The sequence below is a fragment of the Lepisma saccharinum genome, chromosome 1, assembly GCF_977018435.1.
Source record: "Lepisma saccharinum chromosome 1, izLepSacc3.1, whole genome shotgun sequence".
NCBI classification, from domain to species: Eukaryota; Metazoa; Arthropoda; class Insecta; order Zygentoma; family Lepismatidae; genus Lepisma; species Lepisma saccharinum.
In genome coordinates this window covers 154,688,864-154,712,163 of record NC_139229.1, presented here as the reverse complement: position 1 = coordinate 154,712,163, position 23,300 = coordinate 154,688,864, and the positions used below count along the sequence as shown (strand labels likewise).

The 23,300-nt window shown below is 37.6% G+C and overlaps 1 protein-coding gene across 15 annotated transcripts in view; it reads right to left on the bottom strand.

Annotated features, from left to right (window-relative positions):
* The window catches only part of Mctp (multiple C2 domain and transmembrane region protein), a 544,727-nt gene that overhangs the window by 119,536 nt on the left and 401,891 nt on the right, over nucleotides 1-23,300 (bottom strand). For 10 of the 15 annotated variants that reach the window (XR_014443766.1, XR_014443765.1, XM_083140853.1 and 7 more), the window contains one exon: nucleotides 13,694-13,735. The exons of 3 other annotated variants lie outside the window; for them this stretch is intronic. Coding sequence is in view for 10 of the 12 variants with exons in the window: in XM_083140853.1 (XP_082996979.1) it covers nucleotides 13,694-13,735 (42 nt within the window). In the remaining 2 variants the exon portion in view is untranslated. Of the gene's footprint in view, nucleotides 1-13,693; nucleotides 13,736-20,485; nucleotides 20,513-23,300 lie in introns of all 15 variants that reach the window. 2 more of the 15 variants (XM_083140837.1, XM_083140846.1) reach the window with 1 other exon arrangement.

Below are 23,300 nucleotides of genomic sequence, written 5' to 3'. Positions count from 1 at the left end.
CCATCCAACACATGCCAATTTTTGTCGATACCAGCTCACGCAGAACGCACACCCACCCCACTTCCGTCAACATCTTCGTTCGCGTCCTTTGGGGAATCCTTTGCGCCGACATTGCACAACATTGCCGCTTGATTTTTTGACAAGAGCGTACCCAATTTCTTAGTGGACCGCCCAACACCGACGACTTGTCTCCACCTGTTTTGCCATTATTCACTTCCGAAAATCATTTTCCCACGTTTTCAAACGTCAATAACTCGGCAACAAAGCCGTTTCCGGAATTTCGTTACATGAACTTTCCACCTTATTTTAACTCGTACAATCACCTCCCAAGCGTTGTAAACGAACTTACGAAACACCCTGTATAAGCCAGAAAACAAAAATGATTGTTTACAAATGATTGATGCTTTGGACACCTCAGCAGAATGTCTGAAGATCGAATACCTAAACAGGTATGGGAGGATTGGATGTGAAGAGACCAAAAGGAAGACCACGTAGGACATGGAATGAGGGAATGAAGGATATCCTGTGCATGAGGAACATCTCGTGGAGTAAGGGAAGGAAGTTAACAGAAGATCGTGACAGAAGGCGAGCTCTCTGTGAAACCTCGACACCAATCGGTAGAAGAGGATCAGAATAAGTAAATTAGTATTTCTGGGGGAGGTGTGTGTGTGCGACTTCAGATTGTATACAGTTCAATGTTACTTAAGTTAAACTGTTTTTCTCTCTTTCTAAGACGTCGAACGCGCTGTGTATCAACAGGAGCAGCTTCAGTGGCCACGGACTATTGCCTAAGCAAACAATGTCACTCGCACTTCGCAGCAGCACTTGAAAGGGAGAGCTGCCAACGGCAGAATTCATTCATAGCTGTTCCTGGCAAACTGCTTCTGGTTCGAACGGCCACGTTAACGCATTCTGGACTGCCTTTTACAACCTATTGTTGCCTCCAGCACAATCGAATTTCAAGCTACGAATTCCCATCACAGATCTTTACGAGATTTCCTTTTATACGAGTGCATTCGAGATTGCCTTCATTGTCACGTAGATCTAATAAAGGTCCATCAAAATCACATAGTTTCATCTTTAACGTGGATCGAAGGTGGACTATGGAATATATAAGGCTTAGATGTGGAGGTTATTCGCAATCTCGATCATTTGTGGAGATGATGTGGTCAACACCACGCTCCTGTTCCCAGGGTTTCCCCCATACAACCATAAGGCTGGATGAACCCCAGAGCCATCCATGCAGGGGCATTGATGGAAAAATTACCACCTAAAATTACCTGACGCCGGAGTCGAATCCAGGTCTCCTGTGACAGTCAGACGCCCTGCCGACTTAGACCCAAAGGCTCCAATATAATGTAAAGCTTTCCCTGTGCATTGCTCATTGTCATAAGGCACATAGATGGCGTGGAGGTGGGGCTCCATGTGGGTGGTAAAAATCATGATATATATTTCAAAAGAATCATTTTTGATGATTTTTTATTTAAATCGGATTTTTAATTTTTTTAAAAAATGATTTTTTTAAAAAAACACGATTAAAATTGCTTGCCATACATATAGATACATTTTTTTATAGAAAGGCTTTTACTAGTAAACAGCCCTGCAAATTATTTGAATAATTTAATTAAACCAAATAAAAAATTATATGTAAATATACAGTTTTCTGTTTTTGATGCTGTACATATGAACCTACAATGGAAATGTTTGTTGAGTGTGTTAATGAAACTATGATAATTTCAGTAACTTTTCTTCCAGTGAAAATAAAACATTCTGGATGTACACTCAAAATCGAATGAAACGCTCCCCCTTACGGTTATGCAACCCGGAATTTTATATCATCTAGTTTCGCCAGGAATATCAGCTCGCGAGAAGCGTAGTGTTTCCAACTCTTGAATCTAGCCACAGATTCACGCGACCGGGTGGAGATCTTGCTTTCCTCTTGATTTGATTTTAACGGACAAGAAGTTTATTTTGAGAATGTCTCTGGTAATAATAACAAGTGTTATTAACATTTATGCTTGAGTTTTTTATTATTCTTTTACCACTTCCGAACGAATATGTGAAGATTTTTTTTTCATTTTGCAATAACGCTTTCGGCATTTTTCCTTCAGAGTTATTCTTTTTGTTTTTAAATTTTTGGCGACATCTGATTTGGAAAAAGTTCCACGAAGTTTGTTTTAAGTGTAAATGCATCTGGACATACAGTGTAGAGTGGGATTCGAACAACAAATATGAGCTTCCGTCGCGAATCGAACCATCGCTCCTTTCATTATGTTTTCTTTCCACGTTTATTAAAATTTGCTTCCTTCAGCCTACTTCCGATTGTCGTATATTTCAATTCGTATTCCCGTTTTTTTTTTTCATTTGCATTGTTCGAGCAGTGATAACTTTCTCTCTTAATCTGGTTATTCGAATACTTTTATACTTAATTTTTTTTTCCTTTTCTCGATTTTCCCTTCGCACTCATTTCAGATTTTGGTATCGCGCTTTTCCATATTTTCAGTAATTTAATTCTTTGACTATTTTTAATTTGCCCTTAGTCCGAATCAAGAAAATATGTTGGGAAATGTTTCCCGTGTAAATCTTATTGTATGGTGGTGTAAAATTGATGCCAGCTTTTTCTTGCGATAAGGGTTTTGAAAGTGCAAGGGTCTCATTTATTAACCATGGTGGGAAGGGGGGGGGGGCGGAGGGGTGCCAGAAACCTTCCAGTCGGAATATGCCTGAAACGAAAAGTATAGATCGACCAAAACGAAAAAAATCCTTGCGACGAAAAGTACCCGCGCAGATATCCCTTCTTCCCTTCAGTTCGGGCCATAAGGAAGCATGGTCCACTCTCCCCCGCCCCTCCTCGCGGGAGTACGGTGCACAGGAGTCGTGGGTCTGCGCAGGTTGTTTTGCTTGTGGTTCCACTCTTCCATCAGCAGGTGCGTGCTGAGAAGGCTATGCTATCTGCGAGTGAGGGGGAGGGGGTGACGAGCAACACTGCCACAGCGAGTCGCTGTAAATGATTTCATTGTCTGTGCTGGGTGAAACCGGTTCTTGGTGCTCCTACACTTTTCCGATACATTTCTGCCAGCCTTTCTAGCGAAGCGAGGTCATATGTTCCAGATTCGAACTCTGGTCAGGCATGAATGTATCACTGAGTTTGTCCCGCCACAATTTTATAAATTGATAATTCATCCGTATTATCGCGATTAACTCAAGAGGCAGAAGAGTGATGTAAAATAACCGAAATAGAAATTGATGCATTTGTGCCTGGTGCTAGTGTAACGACGAAGTTAACTCTTTATAAATGATGCAATAGGTAGCCTTTGCGCTCAAATACACTTATACCTTGCCACAAAAAAAATCTAACTTATCGCTGATCTCTTACTACATTTGGAATACAGCCAAGAGCGATGTAAAGCAATGCAATTACATTGTGAATGTTTCACATCCTATAGTCTTTCTTTTTCTCGTAGCGGGGGCGGGGGTTCATTCATTACAAATATCTAGGAATGGATTTAGCAGCAATCCGTGATATATTTAAATATCATAACATGCTGCGTAGCCGGGGTTCTTGGGTCCTAGCCTCTGATAATGAGTTTTTCTTTTTCGTTGTTTCTTCAATCTTCATCAATTTCCCTGAAGCATCATTCATCCTCTGTCGCCATTGGCTATATGTAAAAATTGACATAAAATTAGTAAATTTTGAAAAGAAAACACAAGGATCTGCTTTTCTCATAGCTCGCCAAACATGCACATTTCTGTATTTTATGCTTTCAGCGCTATCATTATTCTTGGCAGGCAATGGAATTGAAGCAACTCTCACAACTAACGTAAACTACATGTCACTCAGGCATGACAATTCTCGCGGGCAAAGTGGATTTCTTTGGCACATGGTAGCGCAATAACTATCTTCTGGCCTAGATTTAAATCCATACTTTTTATTCCAGTTGAGTGATTGACTCACAATTTTGCCATTGAAGGTTTGGGTTGTATTTGGGTTATACGTATTGTGTTTTTGGTGCGCTAGGAAAAAGCAATCCCAAAGGTTCGCACTGAACAGAAAATTGTGTGCTTTTCCTCTCTCTCTCTCTCTCTTCCAACTCCGCCCCTCTCTCTCACCCCAAGTCCCCACTATTTAGGTAAACTGTTGTTAGAAACATATTTTCCGAAGAATATCCACATTGAAAATAATATTCCCCAATTGTTTTGATAGGGCATTTCTATTGCTCTGAACGAATTATCTCCGTAAGAGGACTAGGGCCTCCCCTATGGCGCTATCGTAGAGTCGTCACCTTTAATCAAGGGGTCCCGGGTTCGATACCCGGTGGAGGAACATAGTGGTTCGGAACCCACTATAAACTGTAGGTCCAGTCCCAATTAGCCTTTCTGTGCATAAAGTGGACTTAAAAAACAACAATTCAATTCAATTCAATTGAATTATCTTATCAATATTTTTAAATCTGCATGCACCTGATTAATTTAATAGATTATACATTTATATTCATTGCGGGCAGAAATGTGCGAGAAAACAATGCATTTTTTTCAGGGAATGCATGAGTCAATAATAATGTATATTTTACGGTATATACTTTTTTATATTGCATTGATTCAATAGTATCCTTATTTCCTAAAGCAAGCGTGAGTTTCTTTGCACACACCACGCAGGCCCTGCTTGACGTAAATCTCAGATGCAGTAACTTCACGGTTGCCTTTTGCCACCACGCTTTGGCTTTAATTCGAGCCCCGGTGGGTGCTTCGTTCGAGATCCTGCAGCAGTTTTACTCGTATCTATGCCTTGAGCATGCCACTTGCAACGGAACCAATAAAATGAAACTTTCTGCACCGGAATGAGCGTGAAACTCTACATGACCCAATGATAAGGTGTTTTCAATAGGCATGTGCCACGTGCAGCATGTCCCTTCGGTCCGAATGTTCCTTTACGATATCATTTCATCATGCCTTACTTTCGGAATTTACAAGAGAGAAGATAGTCCGCATGTTCTTGTGCGGCGGATCTGCTGCACTACAGATTGCTACGACCCTTGGTGTGGACGATTCATGCGTCAGGCGTTGGATTCGGTGTTACGAGGAAGAAGGTGACCAAGGAATGAAGTGAAGACCCAACAAAGGCCGGCCGTGGAAGGCAACCAGGGAAGAAGATGCAGGCATCATTGAGATGAGCGAGGGCAATCCCTTCATGGCTACAACGAAGAATCGCCAAGAGTTGAAACTGGAGTGCCATGCTGCAACAGTTCGGCACCGTCGAGTGGCAAAGAATGAAGCAATGACGCATTTCCATCACGAAGCACGGATCAGTTTTCTTTACAATATTTACCAGCTCCTCAAGAATTTTGGCAGAACGTAATTTTGAGCGACAAAAAAGTATTTTCGTCTGACGAAAATGGTCAGGTTTATGTTTGGAGGCGCGACAAAACTCGCTACGGCCCCGAGAACATTTCTACCCATGCTAGGAGTGGCAGGATATCCGTGGCGGTGTGGGGATGGATCAGTTCGTCTGGAGTAGGTGGATTGGTGGAAGTGTCCTCGAGAATGAATTCGCAGGAATACATCGCAGTGCTGGAAAACTACACGCTTCCCAGCGTGCGAGAGAGACACCTTGAAGATGAGATTTCGCACGTGACTTTCGATCAAGACAACAGCAGCGTCCATACATCGAAAGCGAACACCACCTGGTTTAATCAGCACCCTAGGAATTTCAAGAGTAGATTGGCCAGCGAAGTCTCCCAATCGAAAACATTTTCACGTGTTTGATGTTTGGGAGAGTTTAAGGAGAAGACTAAACATCTGCTCGTGGAATCCTTGCCTCGTCGACTAGATGCAGTGCTTGAATCCAACGGCGGGTGGACACAGTATTGAAACCCCGCACGGTTTAACCGATGTTCTTTGCTACATCCCAGAACAAAACTAATTACTAGAGGCACATATTTTTGGTAAATAAAAAAACAAGATTTCGGTACAAAAACTGAGTCAATTTCGGGTTCAAAAGCGGTAAATAAAATGAAATATCGGTGTTATAGCGGTGAAAAATTGGATAAAAAGTGGTATATAAAAAGACATTTTGGTTTTAAAATTGTGAATATAATCCTAAATTTGATTTAAAAACTACACTTATTCCACAGAATTAACATTTCACTTCTAATAGCACATTTATGTAGTTATAAGAGTATTAATTTTATTTCTGTGTAAGGGAGTCCATTTTTGCTTCTCCAATATTAAGAGCAGAATTAATCAATTTTCCGGGAATTGCATAACTCACAGGATACTTCAGACTTCAGAAAGTGTCGCGTCGGTATATAAATGGTAAATTTCGTGTTTAAGAGTTAATTTCGCATTTTGAAGTCCATTTCGCATTATTTCGTGACAAAACATGGTCACAAAATGCATCTCACACCTTTCAAAAACATGAAAAATTAACACTACAATGTGTTTTTTTCAAATTTCGTTTTTTCGTCAAAAACGAAATATGCATGCCCCTACTAATTACACACATCTCCATATGCAACTTATGTTTCCAATTCTTTTTTATTGATACCTTGGTGCTCATGGTTATTTTTTCACACACCTGCACCATTATATTATATTCTATAATATTAATATTCACATTATTGACAGATATGATTCACATAAAATTCAAATGCGCAGCACACATGCACCCATCCCTAACACTTAACTATTAGTTACATTACACCTATCACGTTGTCACAGTTCTAAATCAGTGGTGCCCAGGGGGAGGGGCATTATGGCACAGACTGTGATGGAAATTTGACTGAGTAAACAGGGAACAAGTTTAATTACGTTATCAATTAGCCATTGCTGTTATACAAATAGTAATTTGTAGATTGTCAGGGGAATTGTTACGGGTAATAAGTAATATTGGTGGGGGGGGGGGGCGATATCCAACTCTTACATATTAGGCCTTAGATTGATAGGGAAATTATGGTGGGCGATTAATGAAGTTAGTGGGATTTTCAGGTAGCTGGATTGATAATTATTTTGGGGGCAGGGAATCCCAACTCTTGTGTATTACTATTACGTCTTAGATTGCTTTTTTGGAGGGAGCAATATCAACAGGAAGTCTAAAATTGGCTTGGAAATTTGGTTGGGAAGATTGAGTATTAAATTTGAGGTGGAGGAGAGGTGAATAAAGTTTTGATAAAGTGTTATGTCTTAGATTGTGAAGGGACTCGAACCCGGAACATTCGGTGTCTGGATCGTTAGTCCATCACTAACTGCGCTTGGCCGCAGAGAAGGTTTCCTTTGGTGGCCAAGCGCGTTAAATGGTCCACTTCCGATACCACGAAATTTCCGGGTTCGAGTCACGGCTTCAGTATTGGTATCATGGTGTCAATTTAATCTAATCGTCACTCATCCTCATTAGCCGAAAGTGGCAGAAGAGCGACTTAAAATAACAAAGAGGTACAAAAACAACTTTAACCCTCTAGTAATTTCTGATCAATAGATGCGTATTAGCTTTGATTGTTGACTCTTTAATGATAAGCTTACGATTATTATTGTTAATATGGATTGCCATCCATCAACAGAAGGACGGACCAATCGATCATTTAATTCATGACTTTTTTTGGTATTTGTTGTCCCTTCGGATCAGCTTCGAAACCTAAGGAAATGATTAGATGTCTGTCTGAAGTTAGTGACAATGGTTCTTTAATTTTCCGTCGCTCTTTCAGCCGGCGCGGGAACCACCTTTATGGCAGTGATCCTCTGTTGCCGCGTTTACCTACGAAGGAACTCGTGGCCAAACAACGAATTAGGTCTACCGCTTGGGCAAGAAGCGGCAACTTCACAAAGCCCTCTTCTCCGAAGCAGCCAGCCGGGAAACAGAATTTTGTCAAAATAACCCTTCTGCTCCGTGAATGAACACCGGTTCTAACAGCGTTTCTATACTTAATTGGACATTATCCATTGTTTTTCTTTTTGATTGACTATATATTCTATCTATATATTTCGAGACATATCAAGAGATCACCTCTTCTCTCATCTTTAGGCGATCAATTTTTGCTATGTCTGTAGTGTGATTGGAACAATGACAGTCCGTGATTTTTTCCAAATCCGGTCCGCTAAGCAACCAGTCTTAGATGCCCATTCGAAATCGACAGCTATAGAGCAAAATATGTTTGAAGTGAAGAGTCTTATTGAATGAAACATAGCTCGACTCACCCTCACATTTGAATTTTTTTAGATAACTTGCTTGCACTTCGTATAGAAAGCACCACGAGACTGAAAATTCACACTATTTGTCATGGCAAATAGACCTTATTCCAGCTTCGCTGAAAGTTCAATGAAGTTGTCAGTCGTTAAGTTCAACGCTCTCTGCGGGTGTGTTGTGATGGGTTACCGTGTTCCAATTTTGTTTTAATTCCATTTCATGCTCAAAAAGGCTACCCGAAGTGGGACCTACAGTTGAAAGTGGGATCCGAACCACTAGGCAGTTGTGTCTCCACCAGGAATCGAACCTGGGACTCCGTGATTATAGGGGGTTAACGCGTTCATGGCTTTACAGTTTCGTGAATTCAAGGAAGCCAAGGTGAGAAAAATGTGAAGAACTATCTTCTACACGGAGCTAACTGTGTGTATGTATGTAAAACTTTGTAGCACATCCATTTTCCTACCTTCATTTTATCATCATTACGTTGAATTTTGCACCAGTGATTTTTCACTACGTTCTAGGTCACGTCACTTTGAGTCGTAAAGTATTGTCTGTAATTCAGTTTTAGTATAGTTTGTAGCCTCTCACCCAAAAATTTTTAAGGTGGGAGAAGGGAGGGGGGAAAATAGTGCGAGTTCAATTGAGAATACGAAAATAGAGCGGAATGATTATATTGCTACAATATCTTCAGGAAAGTAAAGCGTAAAATTGAATTCTGCCTCTGAGTGAGTCCATGATATTGTTTATGTTTGAAGGTAATATATTAAACATGACTATCAGCATAACCGGACGCATATAATGAGATGATTTATTAGTGTTACCAGACTAAAGGTGTGGAGTGCGGCCTGTTGCCTCGTTCATTACGGAATTCCACATGTAAAAATTGATCAGCTCTTATTGCTAGTAACCATTATAGGCTTAGACCAAATTCTGGCGTTTATATTTCAATTCACTTCCTCAACAAATCCTTTCTCGATTGACTAGATTTTAAGCGGAGCGTCATTCAGTTGTTTGTGAGTGTTCTCTTTGCAGAAGCAACAGCAGCTCGCTCGCACCCACAGTGCCCCGCCCACTCGACGAGAGGCGTGGTCTGTGCAGAGCAGAACAATGACAGTGTTGCCTCTCTATTCGATCTTTGTATTCTCTTTTGCCTGCCACTACACACACATTTCAGACAATTCTTCCCATACAACAAACGGAAAAGCAATCAGGCAACTGTTAAATGGCTCTTTTCTAGATTTTCTATTAACACTTTCCACGGCCAAGATATGTTAACTTGGTTCTGTTTCGTATTCCCACAATTTAGCTTCGTGCAGTAGGGCTTTATATTGCAAGCTAAAAAAAAACAACGTAGGCAGGTATTTTAAGATTTTAATTTTCATCCGTTTCATGATTGTGTGAAAGAATATGGTGGGAAAATACACTACTTGAGACAATATCACTAATAATAATTGGCCGCCGCTGTGCCCGAGCGTGGTAAGCCGTCGGCTTTTGATCTCGCTGCCGAAATTCCCGGGTTCGAGTCCCGGCCTGGGTATGATTGTTTATGAGTGTTCCTTCATGAATTTTATCATACACTAATCCTCATCGTTGCGACTAGCCAAAAGTAAAGTAAAAAAAGAGAAATATATTAGTAATAATAAAAATATGAATCTAGCTCCCCATGGTTCCTTTATGACTGTCCTTTTATCAATTCCATCGAGTCATCATTCATCCTCATTGTTGCGATTAGCCAATAAATGGTAGAGAAGCTGCGAAAAATAAGATGTAAAATAATAACAGAATTTTCTCCACAGAAGGAAAAATAAATGCTCCAGAAAACATGCAATACAGGAAAAGAGTGTCACGTAATGTGAGTCTGTAAACCAAATGTAAATCACGAATGAAGAAGTTACGTGAAGGTTTCGTCTTCTACGAAGCAATACAGGCTTGGATGGCGTAGTGGTAGCGTCGACGCCTTGTAATCAAGGGGTCCCGGTGGAGGCACAAAGTGGTTCGGATCCCACTTTAAACTGTAGGTCCAGTCCCGATTAGTCATACTGTTCATTGTGGACTTAAAACACCAAATCAACAGCCAACCAACCAATACGGGGTTGGAAACACTACGGTTATAGGTTTGGAAACACTGCTCCTCTCGGGAACTACTCTACCAGGCGAAACTAGACGATATAAAATACCGGGTTGCATAACCGTAAGGGAGGCGTTTCTTTCGAATTCCTCTGTACCTACTTTATAATTGTAACATAAAATATTTTTTATATTCTTTGTAGCTGAAATTTGGCAATTTTTTTAATGAAAGTTTGCAAAATACAAGCTGCCATGTTTATTTATAGTTTAATGATAATGACACTATTTACGGTTTAATGTGACCAGTATTTTGTATATTATTCTGCACAAAACGTTTGCTATTTTTCCCCATAAAAATTATTGAAGTTTAAATCAAGATAATTTAAGCGTGTTTATAGTTTACATATTATATTTCTTTTCGAATGAGCTCACACCATCAGTACATATATTTTGTTTCCTTTCTTTTTCTTTCTTAGAGCCTAATATACACCGTTAAACGATTACAAGATTAATGTACTTTCACAAAAAGTGATTCTGATATGTACAAAATCCTTATGTACATTATTCTATAAACTATTTCTTAAATCAGACTGATTTAAATCAATCCACCTTGGGCTCCATATATTTTTTCGATCACGATCCGCGACCATGCTGGAGGTGATTTGGTCATCAACATTCCTCCCCCCCCCCACCCCCGGTCACCATTACAATATATACCATGTTTCAAAATTTAAATCCTTTTTTTTCTTTTTCTTCTCTCACTTCGGATTGTGCAGCCTTGTGTTCGCCTTTGATATCATGTAATGGCCTATGTTGTGACCATTTAGGCCTAGAGAATCGCTGCTTACACACTAAACGCACGGCCATGAAAATAGGCGGCTGGGCAGAATAGCGCTGGTGCCACATATGGAAATAGCAAAGCGAGAGCTAGACAAAAGTTGCTGGTTCCCGCGTCCTGTGTGGCAACGTCAACCGGGCTGCGTTGTCTAGTTCGAGCGTCGGACCGACCTCTCTCCGGGGCATTTTTGTATCATCCCTGACCTTTCGAGCAAATACTGTCAGTTTGCATAACATGGATTACAAAGACCAACTCTACAACATTCCTTCTCTTAAATCTCCGAACACATGGGGTTGTGCTCCGACGTGGCATAAGCGCGAACTTCTGGCCGTGCGTTCAGAGTCAATGCGAATGCTTCACTCTAGTGTTTAAGTGGGGGTTGAGCAATTTGCTTGCACTTGTGGAGGGGGCAGCGACCTCTCCGGTGAGGTGCGAGTTACACGTGCATACAAGAGCCCAACCTCTACGACGGTTGACCAAGCCTAGTTTAAGCTCTTTGCTTCATACAGACTGTCATCTCGGTGAGGGAGCTCCCTTAGATTCATAACCACAAAAGGTTCCTACAGAGGAGGAACGTTTCTTTTCTTCCTCGAGATTCATCGAAATGTTGAGGATGAATAGTGATTAGACCGAACTCATGGAAGACAAGCACAAACATTGTGATATTTATCCTCAAACTTGTCAAATAAAATGTCAAGGAAATACAACAAGCAAAAACAAATGCAGCAGTTCGTAACTTGTTCTCCAGACACTGAAGTTTTCCAGGATTTCCCATTAAGATTGTTCAATTATCCATATTGTGTTTTAGTAGCTTGTGTGTCCAGCATTATCAAACATAAAAGACCCCGAAAGATTAAACGGAATCAGAAGTCATTACACAATAGTATAGGAAGACAATGCATAAGTATTTTCAGGTAAATTTATTACAGTGTTCCAACAATAAAACTACTAATCAAACTTGTATGGTTTTGAAAAGTGATTACGTACTTTCCCTTTCACGTCACTGCCCGCATATGAAGAATTCTGTGCATAACTTGATGATAACTGTCTGTCCAAGGTCATAATTCCATCTAAGTATCATCGTCATTAATATCTTCACATTTTCTCGATTAATCCAACGATGGAAAGTGGAGGGTCCATCAGATCAATAATGTTTCATCAGAATCTTGTTATTTCTTTTAGGCACCGTGAAATTATACTAAGATATTTTAGTAAACGATAGATCAGCAGGCGACGCTGATGGATCGGAATTCTCTGAACTGCTTCAACGTAAAAAAATATTCTAACACCTTAAATAAACATAAGGGGATTTTGAATTGCCTTTTACCATACTTCACTTTCGGTTTTTTTTTTTTTTTTGTTATTTACCCTCGCTTTTCTGCCACTTTTGGCTAGTCGCGACCATGAGGTTGAGTAGGGATGTGATGAAATTGATGAAGGGGCATTCACAAAGAACACGCATGTACAGGTTGGGATTCGAACCCGGTTAGCCTGTTGCCATAGAGCGTCACAGAGGTCGGCTATATACCTCACTTTCGTTAATGGACAATTAAAAAAACTCGACTGTGAGAGAAATCGAACATAACTGGTTAACGTGAAAACTGTAGTATATAAATGCATTGTGCATGTGATACAGGGTGTTCCTAAAATTGCTCAACCTTAACTTCGATCGCTTATACCATGAAAATTAAGAGAGATATTCACACCTGCTTTTCTACCTGAAAGACTCACCTATATAAAAATTCATTTAATTGTCACCTCGTTCCACACAGGAAATTCTATAAATTGATTAATGACTCAAGTCTGAGTGAATTTTCTTCCAGAATGCCAATTGCAGGAGGGAAAAGATTGTAAGTAATTATCACAGAGTTATAATTCCCAATTTTTCTTATTAGCGCCGTACTAATCTGCGATTTGCGACCAATGTAGGTTACTTGCAGTACTTACCGGATTGGAAAGAGCGATTTTATGGGCGAAGTGACAATCTTAGTTAGCACAACTATCAGACTAAAGTTCGTTATCAGACGTAGATAGCATGAGCCAAAATACTGACCACACAACTAAATGGAATATCATTAATCATAATTTTGCTCTAAAATTTTACTTTTGACCAAGATATGGAGGAAACAGTCGTACCTGGCATTGGATTCAAAATTATAGTTACTTAAAGTGCCACATAACCAATAGAAGTTATATGTCATCAATGCAAGACATCTGAAATCGAACGATTCGTTCATTGTTTTAACTCCAAAGAGTATATACAAAGGCCATGTTACATGAGATGCTGAAATACACATTTTTAAAACATTCCAAGGTCTTGAAGTTCATATTAGTTGTTGAATGAATGTCTTCTCGCACATTATCATATCATAATAATCACATTAAACAGAAATAGATATGACCACATGCACTACGAGAAGATAAATAAAAACACTAGCTACAAAGGATAGATCACTGCAAGGAACTGTATGTAAAGTCTAGCATGCATGAACCGTCGGCGACTACTTTTGCCACTACTGGAAGCGAGATAAGCTTGTTACGTCGTGGATGGATCTACTTCGATTTTGCTCACCCTACTGTGAAGTGGTAAAGAAGCTACAGTTCCTACTTACCGTTTGGACTTGGTTTGACACATTTTCCAGTAGCATTCTTGGCTTTGCAACGGCACATGCAACAGAAATAAGACAAACAGCAAACAAGTAAGAGGATTCTTATATCCACTCTGCGCGGTCGCACAGACGTGTACACAACACTGCAATCACCACACAACAGGTCGAGTTAAGGTTGCTTTAAAAGCAATGGAATTTGTCCAGTACACTTTTGGCTCAATTGTGTTGTAATACTATTGAAATCGCGCCTCAGAAAGACTTTTGCATCAATCTCTTTAGCTTAATATAGTACACTCACGGACACTTCTTGGTTGTAACAAACCCATTGACTTTCAATGAAATCATTACAACCCATAAGTGTCCGTGACTGTACAAGTCCCACTTTAGACAGAGGCATTTTCCTTGGCATTTTTCTTAACATTTTGAGATTCAGAATTCATATTTAGTAAAACGAATTGGATTCTCGAATTTGAAATGTCAATAGAAAGTTTTATTCCCGTATATAGATATATAATTTCGTACGTCTGTCCGCCATGTTTGAGAAAACACTGTTACCAGCATAGGATTTGAATGGAGTCACTTTTGAAATAACTTGCTTTGAGTAACACTACAAAGCAGTAACTTGTTATTCGGAAGTGCAATTTACTTTTAAAGTTTATATAGTACAACTTCTACTATTAGGCAGGGTCTCGGCTTTGCTACTATAGCTATATTAGCTATATTTGCTACTATAGCCTTTTGAATATCTCATCCTGTAGTTATCAGACACCTCCAAAACATAAAAAATCAACATCACATTTAACTGCATGGGTCTTAGATTTTAAGTAGCCATATTTTCCCACATCTTGGAATTCCGGAACCTAGCAATATTGAATGGTTATAATCTTGTTTTTGTTGCTTGTAGTAATGCATAGCCTACGGATTAGCTTTTGAAGATCTTTTTGTAGACAATTTTGCCCTACTATTTCTACTATGCTCGAAATGCTACTGTCTAAAGTAGCATTTAAATGTTGTCATCGCACAGTCCATGAAATGTTTCACAAATAGAATCCATCCTAATGTTCCCCCATAGTGTAACCAATTAGAGGCAAATGTGGATGTAATGGTGGCTCAGTGCGACGTAAACAATTTACAACTTCAATTTTTTATAACTGTTCAAAGGAGAGACGAATATGCTTTCTATGACTAATGATAGGTACAATTCAAACTATGCTTCTTTAACAATACACAATTGCATATACGCAATTTCGAACAATACAGTAATTTTTATGAATGGCAATATCACAAATCGTTTGGCATTGTTCACGAAAAGAATAGCGTACAACTCTTTTCGTAAACAATGTACTGGTAACGATTTCTTCGTCTTCTTACAACAACATGATTTATTATATTAATGTCTATTCTATATAAGTATGTTAGTCTACGTTAATGAATTTTTGAACATTGAGTAAACTAGTCCGCATTTCTTGGAATTTACTTTTAAAACAAAACTTTGTATTAATGTTTCGACTCGAATGTCCATCGAACTGTATTTTGCTACAAGTTATATCATTATTTTTCTGTTTTCACAATCACAAATGCTAACCCAAATGTTATATGCTCCGTGTAAAGTAGCACATGATATAAACAGTTATTCCAAGGTAAAAATGCTAAAGGAAATTTTGCAGTCTAAAGCAGGCCTTAAAAGCAATTAACATCTTAGATCATTTATGCATATTTATTATTTACAGATATAAACATTTCGATTGTCTGTAGGTGATGTAATTCTGTGTTTAATATGTTTATTTGCACCAAAGTTCATAATATATTAGGCAAAAATATCTATCGTTTTAATACGTGGTGCAATAGGCTCTGTTCGTTACGTTTACTTCCTTATTTCAAGCGTGGTTAGTTAAATGAGTCTGGATTATATTTAATATTTTATTGTAAAGTTATTCAGCATACTTATCACGAAATAATTACTAGTGATATCTAGATATGTTGACTTTCGTCACCTCGTCATGGACAGCGTGTAGGTCAGGCACGTGAACGGTCAAGATCAAACAGGATAGATAGTCCACTTCATACTATTAAGTACCGTATATCACCACTTGTACAGGGTCAACGAAGTTAGTAATAAGGAATGTTTTACACAGCGTATATTGATACTCTTGTAGGTTGAATTGTATCTTCTGGAAATATGCTGTTAAAGGAAACAAATTGCCGGAGTACTAAGTGAGGTGAGTGTTCACGATACAATATGTTCTAGTTGATGCAAAACTACTCATTCTTAAAAAAATATCGCCAATGGATATAAAGAAAATCAAAATGAGTAAAAATAAGCCAAGAAAGCATCATCATCACAAATCACACATTTGCATTGTTTCCACTTCCAGAATAAAACATTAATTTAAATTAAAAAGAGAGGTGCATATTATTACATAAGATGAATTACATTAAATTAAATTATCAAACATAATATTCTAAGTACCTTGTCGTCATAAGTTGCGTCAACATACGTTTATCGAGAAATTGCTGATGGTTATTTTTTTAAAATGGTTAAAATTTCATTACTGTTAATATTGATGGTAGTTTCCCCATATCTTATATTTTAAGTGTTACATGCATTTACACGTTCTTAATTTTGACATATTACATAAACAAATGTGTGTGTGTATATACCTATTTACCCAGAGACATTACAGACCTTTATCAGAAACCAACATCAAATACAAAATTCCGTTTTGTAATGCAATTTAACAAAATACCTAGAAAGAAGAGTACGCAATTCTTGCTTTAAAACAACCTTAAGGAACCAGGTACAAATGACTAACAACAGCACCTGATATTAATCTGTATTAGGTTACATGCACATTAATAAATCTAAGCACAGCTCCATACAACATTTATGTGTTAACATGTAACTCTATGTTACATCAAGAAATTTTCTACAAATTGTTAAAAAAGTTATATCCTGAAATATTTTACTATGTTAATAGTTACTTAGACTACTATTTCTACATAAAAGCAGCAACAATGAAGCCTTTACTATTTTTAATAGTCAGCTAATACTTAAAGAGTAGTAACTACACACTTAATTAGGTTTCTACTACACAATAGAAATGATGTTGAACTGATGCTTATGGAGAAACAAATTCACTTACACAAGAGTTGTCTCAATCTGATTAAATTACAAAGGGGAGCGGAAGAAACTATTATTTAACTGAAAAAAGTATAATAGAATGCCCAAAGTTTTAACTATCGGTTTACTTGGACAAATAATTGTACAACTGTTAGATAGTTAAACTGAAAAAAAAACATTGTGCGGTTATTCATTCAATCTTAAGTCTTATATTGTAATTTCTTTTCATATTAACGATGTGTCAAGCTTTATTTTATTTTCAAGGTTAGGATTACGATGTTTCCTTTCTGGCAAAAAAAAATTAAAAAATTAACCAAGGATTTTATATTTCTCGTAAAGTTTAGGTATTTGCAGGAATATGAGAGTGTATGTAAATGTCAACATCTCAGGTGTAAACATGCAAATGAAACATCTTATTCATATTTCACGAACATTTAGTTCCCTAATCGGTATGTTTGAAGACGCAAAAAAGATTTCTGAAAAAGTACGCAGGTTTCTTGTGTCAAAGTTCTTTCTTTTTTAGACCTCATACGCGAACCTTTATGGCAGGAGAGGGGATTAGGTCTGGGATTAAGGCGCCATCTCTGTTGATCGTAGAGACATCTGGTTGTAAAAGGGGAAGTTTAGAACACGTACTTTCTACTTAGGCTAACAGCTTTACTATCCGCGACCAAAAATAGTCCAGGCTTTTACGCTAATCTTCTGGGCGAGGCGCTAGCACGGGACTCAACTTTCTGCAGATTTCGCACTGGAATGTCAGCCAGCATTTATTGCTCACAAACTGTTTTCACCACAGATCAATACAGATGGAGTGTTAGTTTTTCTCCCGATATATCTGTGAATGCGCAAGTGGAACGGGGGATGGTATAAAGACGAAAGGAGACTCGGTAGAATCTAGTGAAAAGCGTTGATCGTCAGCGTTTGCTTTAAGTTTACTTTAAGTTCAGATATTCTAATCGACACTGGACCTACAGTTTAAAGTGGTATCCGAATCAATGTGTAATGTGCCTCCACAGGGAATTGAACCAGAAACCCTTCAATTACAACGCGATAATGGTAAAGTTGAAGTTCTGATTCGAACGCCGCTTTACTTCAAAGAAAGTTCCGAAATGTAAGTTTTCCTCTGACAACCACATGTCAAGTCCACGTGGAGCCCAGTATATCCTGTCCTCAAAACCTTCCCACCAGTAGCGTCCGTTTTAGGAACTGACGGTACCTGTCAAGTCCACGTGGAGTAAATCGGTTGTTGCCAATTCAGTTTCTTTAGAGATTTCATAACGTGAGGTTATCTTTGCTAGGTTGTGTTATTGTGTTGTGCTAATTTCTATATGCAATGTGGAGACTTTTGGAGAGTAACGTCGTCCCAGTTCATTTTGAACGTCTAAACACTGCAGGTAAAAGTGACAACAGCGCTTCTCAGAAAAACAGGTGCTGCCTCGAAACCAGATACGCGTCCGGCCGGCTTCCTCTCGGCTCGAGCTATGTTAAATATACCAAACTAACGTTCGAATCAGGACTTCAACTATAGCTACTAGAGGCAGAGTCAGGTTTTGTCTCTTGTGCGCGTGAACGTTTTCCTTTTAAGTCTCGTTTAGACGCTGCGAACCATCGAAAAAACAATGTTACCTTCAATCTAAGCACCCACGCTGAAGACTTCACAGTTACCAGTGATAAAGAAACTTTGCAATTACAACAAACAAAACACAGACCTCTCTATAAATAATTAAGCTAGTTGATATCCAAATGCCTTGTCTAATTAGGTCGCACAGTAAAGTAATTTTGGTTTAGGTAAACATTTTCAAGTAATATATATATATATACACTATAGTTACCAAGTCTCGAACGATACCGGGAGATTCGAACAGTCTTTTTCCGATTTTACAAAGGTTCGTCTCAATCTTGATCGAGTCTCGAAAAGCCTCTAAGGATCTAGTCTCGTTTGATTTTTGAAAGGCTGGGTACAATCCCTAGTCGGAACCGAATTGTGATCTAGTAATATTTATATAAAATCTAGGAAATGAGTAGTACTGACTACAATATGCTGTATGAAGACATTATACAAACACATACCTAAAAATAGACTTATTCTAACTCAACATAATGTAGTCCAAAGTTTAATGTACAGTTTTAGGCACTGGAGATAAAATTGGTAATTTACAACAGTATTAAGTGAACCACCTAAATAAAATGTACTGTTATTCAACTTAACCTAATAAAATATTAAGTAATTTAATTTAAAGGAATAGAACTCAAGGCAAACATTTTCCCATGCGTCGCATACCACATAGAAACAAAGCCATAACACAGTAAAACACATTTCACAAACAAAGCAAGAAACGAGTACACATAAACGAGACATTTAGTGCACATGAAATATTTAGACAAAGCCCAACAGCAGAACGAACAGAACATTACCAGTGCGAAGGTAGAAGTTAAATAAGTGAGAAGCTGAGCCTATTATGTTTTAAAAATAAATATGTGTACGGTTATTTTCTGTTACACGGATAAGTACCATAAGCTTCGTTAAGTTTGAGCTATTCAAGGGGACATCAATATCTTTCATGTCCATAATAATTTCTCTACATGATAGGGGCACATCCCCTCTACCACCTGTTAACAACACATATACATTAGAAATTTGGGTAGAGAATATGCAAGATACGAAACACAAGTGTGTTTCGATAAAGGTACCAATTTTGGATAACGAGCACACAACACACAAAATCATGCAAACACTTTCAAAGAAAAAGTAGGAAGGAAGATCAAAAAGTGGCCACATCGAATTGAGTACTAGCAGTAACGAAAATTTCACAAATTTTAAATTTGATGTATCATTGTTCTAGCTCAAGCACATGTAGGCTATACACGCAAACGATTTCTTTTCTTTTCTACGAGTGCACCACAGTTGGTCAACATGACAATATGAAACGTCACCATGGTGAAGACCGCTGAAAAATTGTAAGATAGGCCTAACGCGATGACAATTCATTTTAACACTAGTGGACATTTCAAACTGGTTTTAATCTTGTTGGATTTTTTTTTTTCATAAGAACTCATCTTCATTGTAGTATCTGGCAATAATATAAAATTTCGTTTGTCATGGGCTGGCCTGTCAGATTGAATTTAAGGGTTACCACTGTATATACAGAATTCTATCATTCGTTGATACGGAACTAAAAATTAGGCCCTTCTTCCGGTGTTACAATCCAGATAAATTTCACCATGGCTTTTCTGAATTCAGCTTGAAATCTAGAATATAACTTCAACTAACTTGTTTCAGTCTTTGCTTACCTAATGAAACGCGTGACATTAATAACCATTCTTAAAAGGCGCCCGCATTATCAAGGTGGTTTTTTTGACCCCTTGCCTGAAGAAGATAATTGATATGTTGCGTCTTTAGAACTGAGAGAAGTATCTCAACTATATTCGTATTGAATAGTTACCAAAAAGACGATACAAATTGCAATGAGACTCAGTTGCAATGAAACATTGAGACATGGAAATTCAAGCATGCTAAATTCGTGCCACTGCTGTAAGCAATAGTAATTTCAATCACAAATTACCTTCACTTTTTGACCTTCCCTCGTATCTCAAGATAAGTCAAATAAGTATTTTTTTAGCATTACAAACTCATAATAAAGGGAAGCCTCTCCTTCAAAACTTTTAATACGTACGACTGCCAAAGGCGATACAAAATCCAACTGAAAGACAAACATGCATAAAACATGAACAAGTGTTGCGTAGAACATATGCTACACTATGTTCTTCTGCTAGCCTTAACACGTTCAAATTACTTAGATAACTTTTTTGGCGTTACGAAAAATCATAGTATGTATGAAACTTAAAATACCTTTCTAAAACGAGCAGTCCTTTGTGACAAACAAAAAAATATATATTTATCTCCCTTCCCCGCGATAAAAAGCCAAAATCTCGTCTGTGATATTAAGTATACGTACATTAAATAACAATAACATGTTTCAACAAGATGTATTGTTATTGTGCAAAGTTGTGTCCTGAAGTGTGATATATTGACGTTTTCGTGACAGAAGGAAGAACTATTTTAAGAGAGAAAGAGAAAAGAAGGCATGATAGAAACGATAGAGTATGTAAGAAGAATAAAAGAAAAGAGGTACAGTGAAAGAGAGAAAAAAGGTAACAGAAGAGAAATGAAGAAGAAACAGAGAGAAAAAAGATAGCTAAACGAAGAAGCGAAAGAGAGAGAGAGAGAGAGGAAGAAGAAAATGAGACATAAAAGGAGAAGCAAAACATAGAAAACGAAATGATCAAAAGGAGAAAAAATAAGCACATACAGGAAGATAAAAACAGAATAGTGATACAACTGAAAGGGACAAGGGAAGAATAAATAGGCAATTTCGCCTTATTCCAGGCGAGCGATTTCGCTTCAACTCCCTGCGGGAAACAATGTTAATGGGATGTCTTCGACAAAATAACTTGAAATACATTGTTTCTGTCCTGGGGCACACAAGAACATAAAATGTTACATTTTTTTTTACAAATGAAAGAAAAAAATGCAAAAACAACACTATAAATAAGTATATTAGGGCACGGTCAGAGGCGGTATTTTAACGCTCCTATTTGTCGAGAGTGCATAATTATTATTAATTTTAACACATAAGAACTACTATTTCAAAAAAGCATTTATTCTGACGTACATAGTTGTGGTTTGTCAAAATAAATTTAAAATAACCAGTTACTAGAAATACAGAGGTACCGGTAGTGTTTTTCTACCATATTTAGCCTAACTATTCCCATCTTCAGATCCTGCTTATGTGATCACTGTTCAACCATATTTGTACAAGCAAAAGAAAAATACAATTGTTAGCTGTATAGCATTTGTGCTTGTTTACTTAAGACAGTATACAAGAGCCTATTTTGTGTTCTTCTTGGCTAGCAGAAGACAACTAAACTAGCAGAAAGCAAAATAGAACTATTGTAACAACGTATTTGAAAATGCTGACCATGCATTATACTGAAGTAAAGCTTAATCTTAGGCTAATAAGCACAACTGCAATGAATGCATACATTTTAACTAAAAAAATCCCTTCTTGAAAATCAACGTTTCATATCGTATATGGACTGTGATTGGTGACATTGATTCTAAAAAAACCCACAAAGATCAGCTTTTCACTGCAACAAACAAGCACAATGAAAGTACGAAACACAAATACAAAAACAAAAAATCAAGCTCCATTAAAAGTGATGGTCTCGTAGGAATAAGTACAATGTGATACATTTAGAAGACACTTTCCTCATATTATTTTGACCAGAATTTCCATTTTAATATTTACTGAACTTCCTCAAATCAAAGATGGTAAAAAAATATGAAAGTGACGCGATAAGAAAATTATGTAAAATAAATCTACAATGTCGAAAATATAACCGAATCCCGAAATGGATGAAGAAAAATTAAAAAGAAAAATACTAAAATTCCAAATAAGTGATATAGGAAGAAACCTGCGAAATACTTTTATGTCAACGCCATAACGGTACAGGTTACATTCCAAAAAGGATTTTTTTCATTTCATGAGCATGAAATTTTTAGAATTCTTCTTGTATTCGAATCAAATGTTCTACAGTATTGAACAACTAATATACGTAAAAAAATAAAATTCACTGGAGCCAATTGCGAAAAAAATAAAGCTGTTGGAAAATCTATTGTTAATAATAATAATAATAATAATTATGTACAGTTATCTTCACACAAAAAGAGTGTTTACATTTGATTCTAACACTGAATGACACCCCCTTCCCTTCCAAGATAAGGGATAAGCTTAATTCGGACAGTGTTAAAAAATATTACTCTATTCCCTTTGTCATGCAAGGACAAACTGCCTGCTTACCCATCGTCGTTTTCCCAGCTGAATCGTCCACAACCTTGCATCTGATGCTAGATGAAGGACTTGTCTCTTCATCTTGACGCTTTTCAGGCACAAACTTCACTTGTAAGTTAGTGCGTTGTTCACGAAGCTTCGCGATAAGGCAGATATTAATCTCTTATCACATTGGGATTAAAAAGGACTAATAAATCATGATTCAACATAACTCCGCTGACGAATAGAATAAAAATATCAGTATGGTAGCATATTCTTGTTCCCGTGATGTGTTAGGTCATTTTTAATTTAAAACTGTCAAAATGTATTATAGAATAAGTAACCACAAAAATATATTTTTCGTGCAAACATGTTTATATGTATCACTTACACAAGTTATACAAATAGCGAATTTTCCGTATATTTCATTCCAGTTATGGTTCTTTAATGAAGAACACTTGTATTCTAACGACTGATTAGTGGAAAAGACTAATCTTTTCTACATGCTGTCGGGAGCTAACCATTCGTTAGACGTAAGTTGTTGTTCGACATAATTGATCTTTTCTTTATAGCTGTATTTTTTGTTAGGCCGTACTGTTAGTAATTTTTCATTAGAAAAAAGCTTTTTTCAGTAGTTTTTTTGCTCACGGTCGTTATT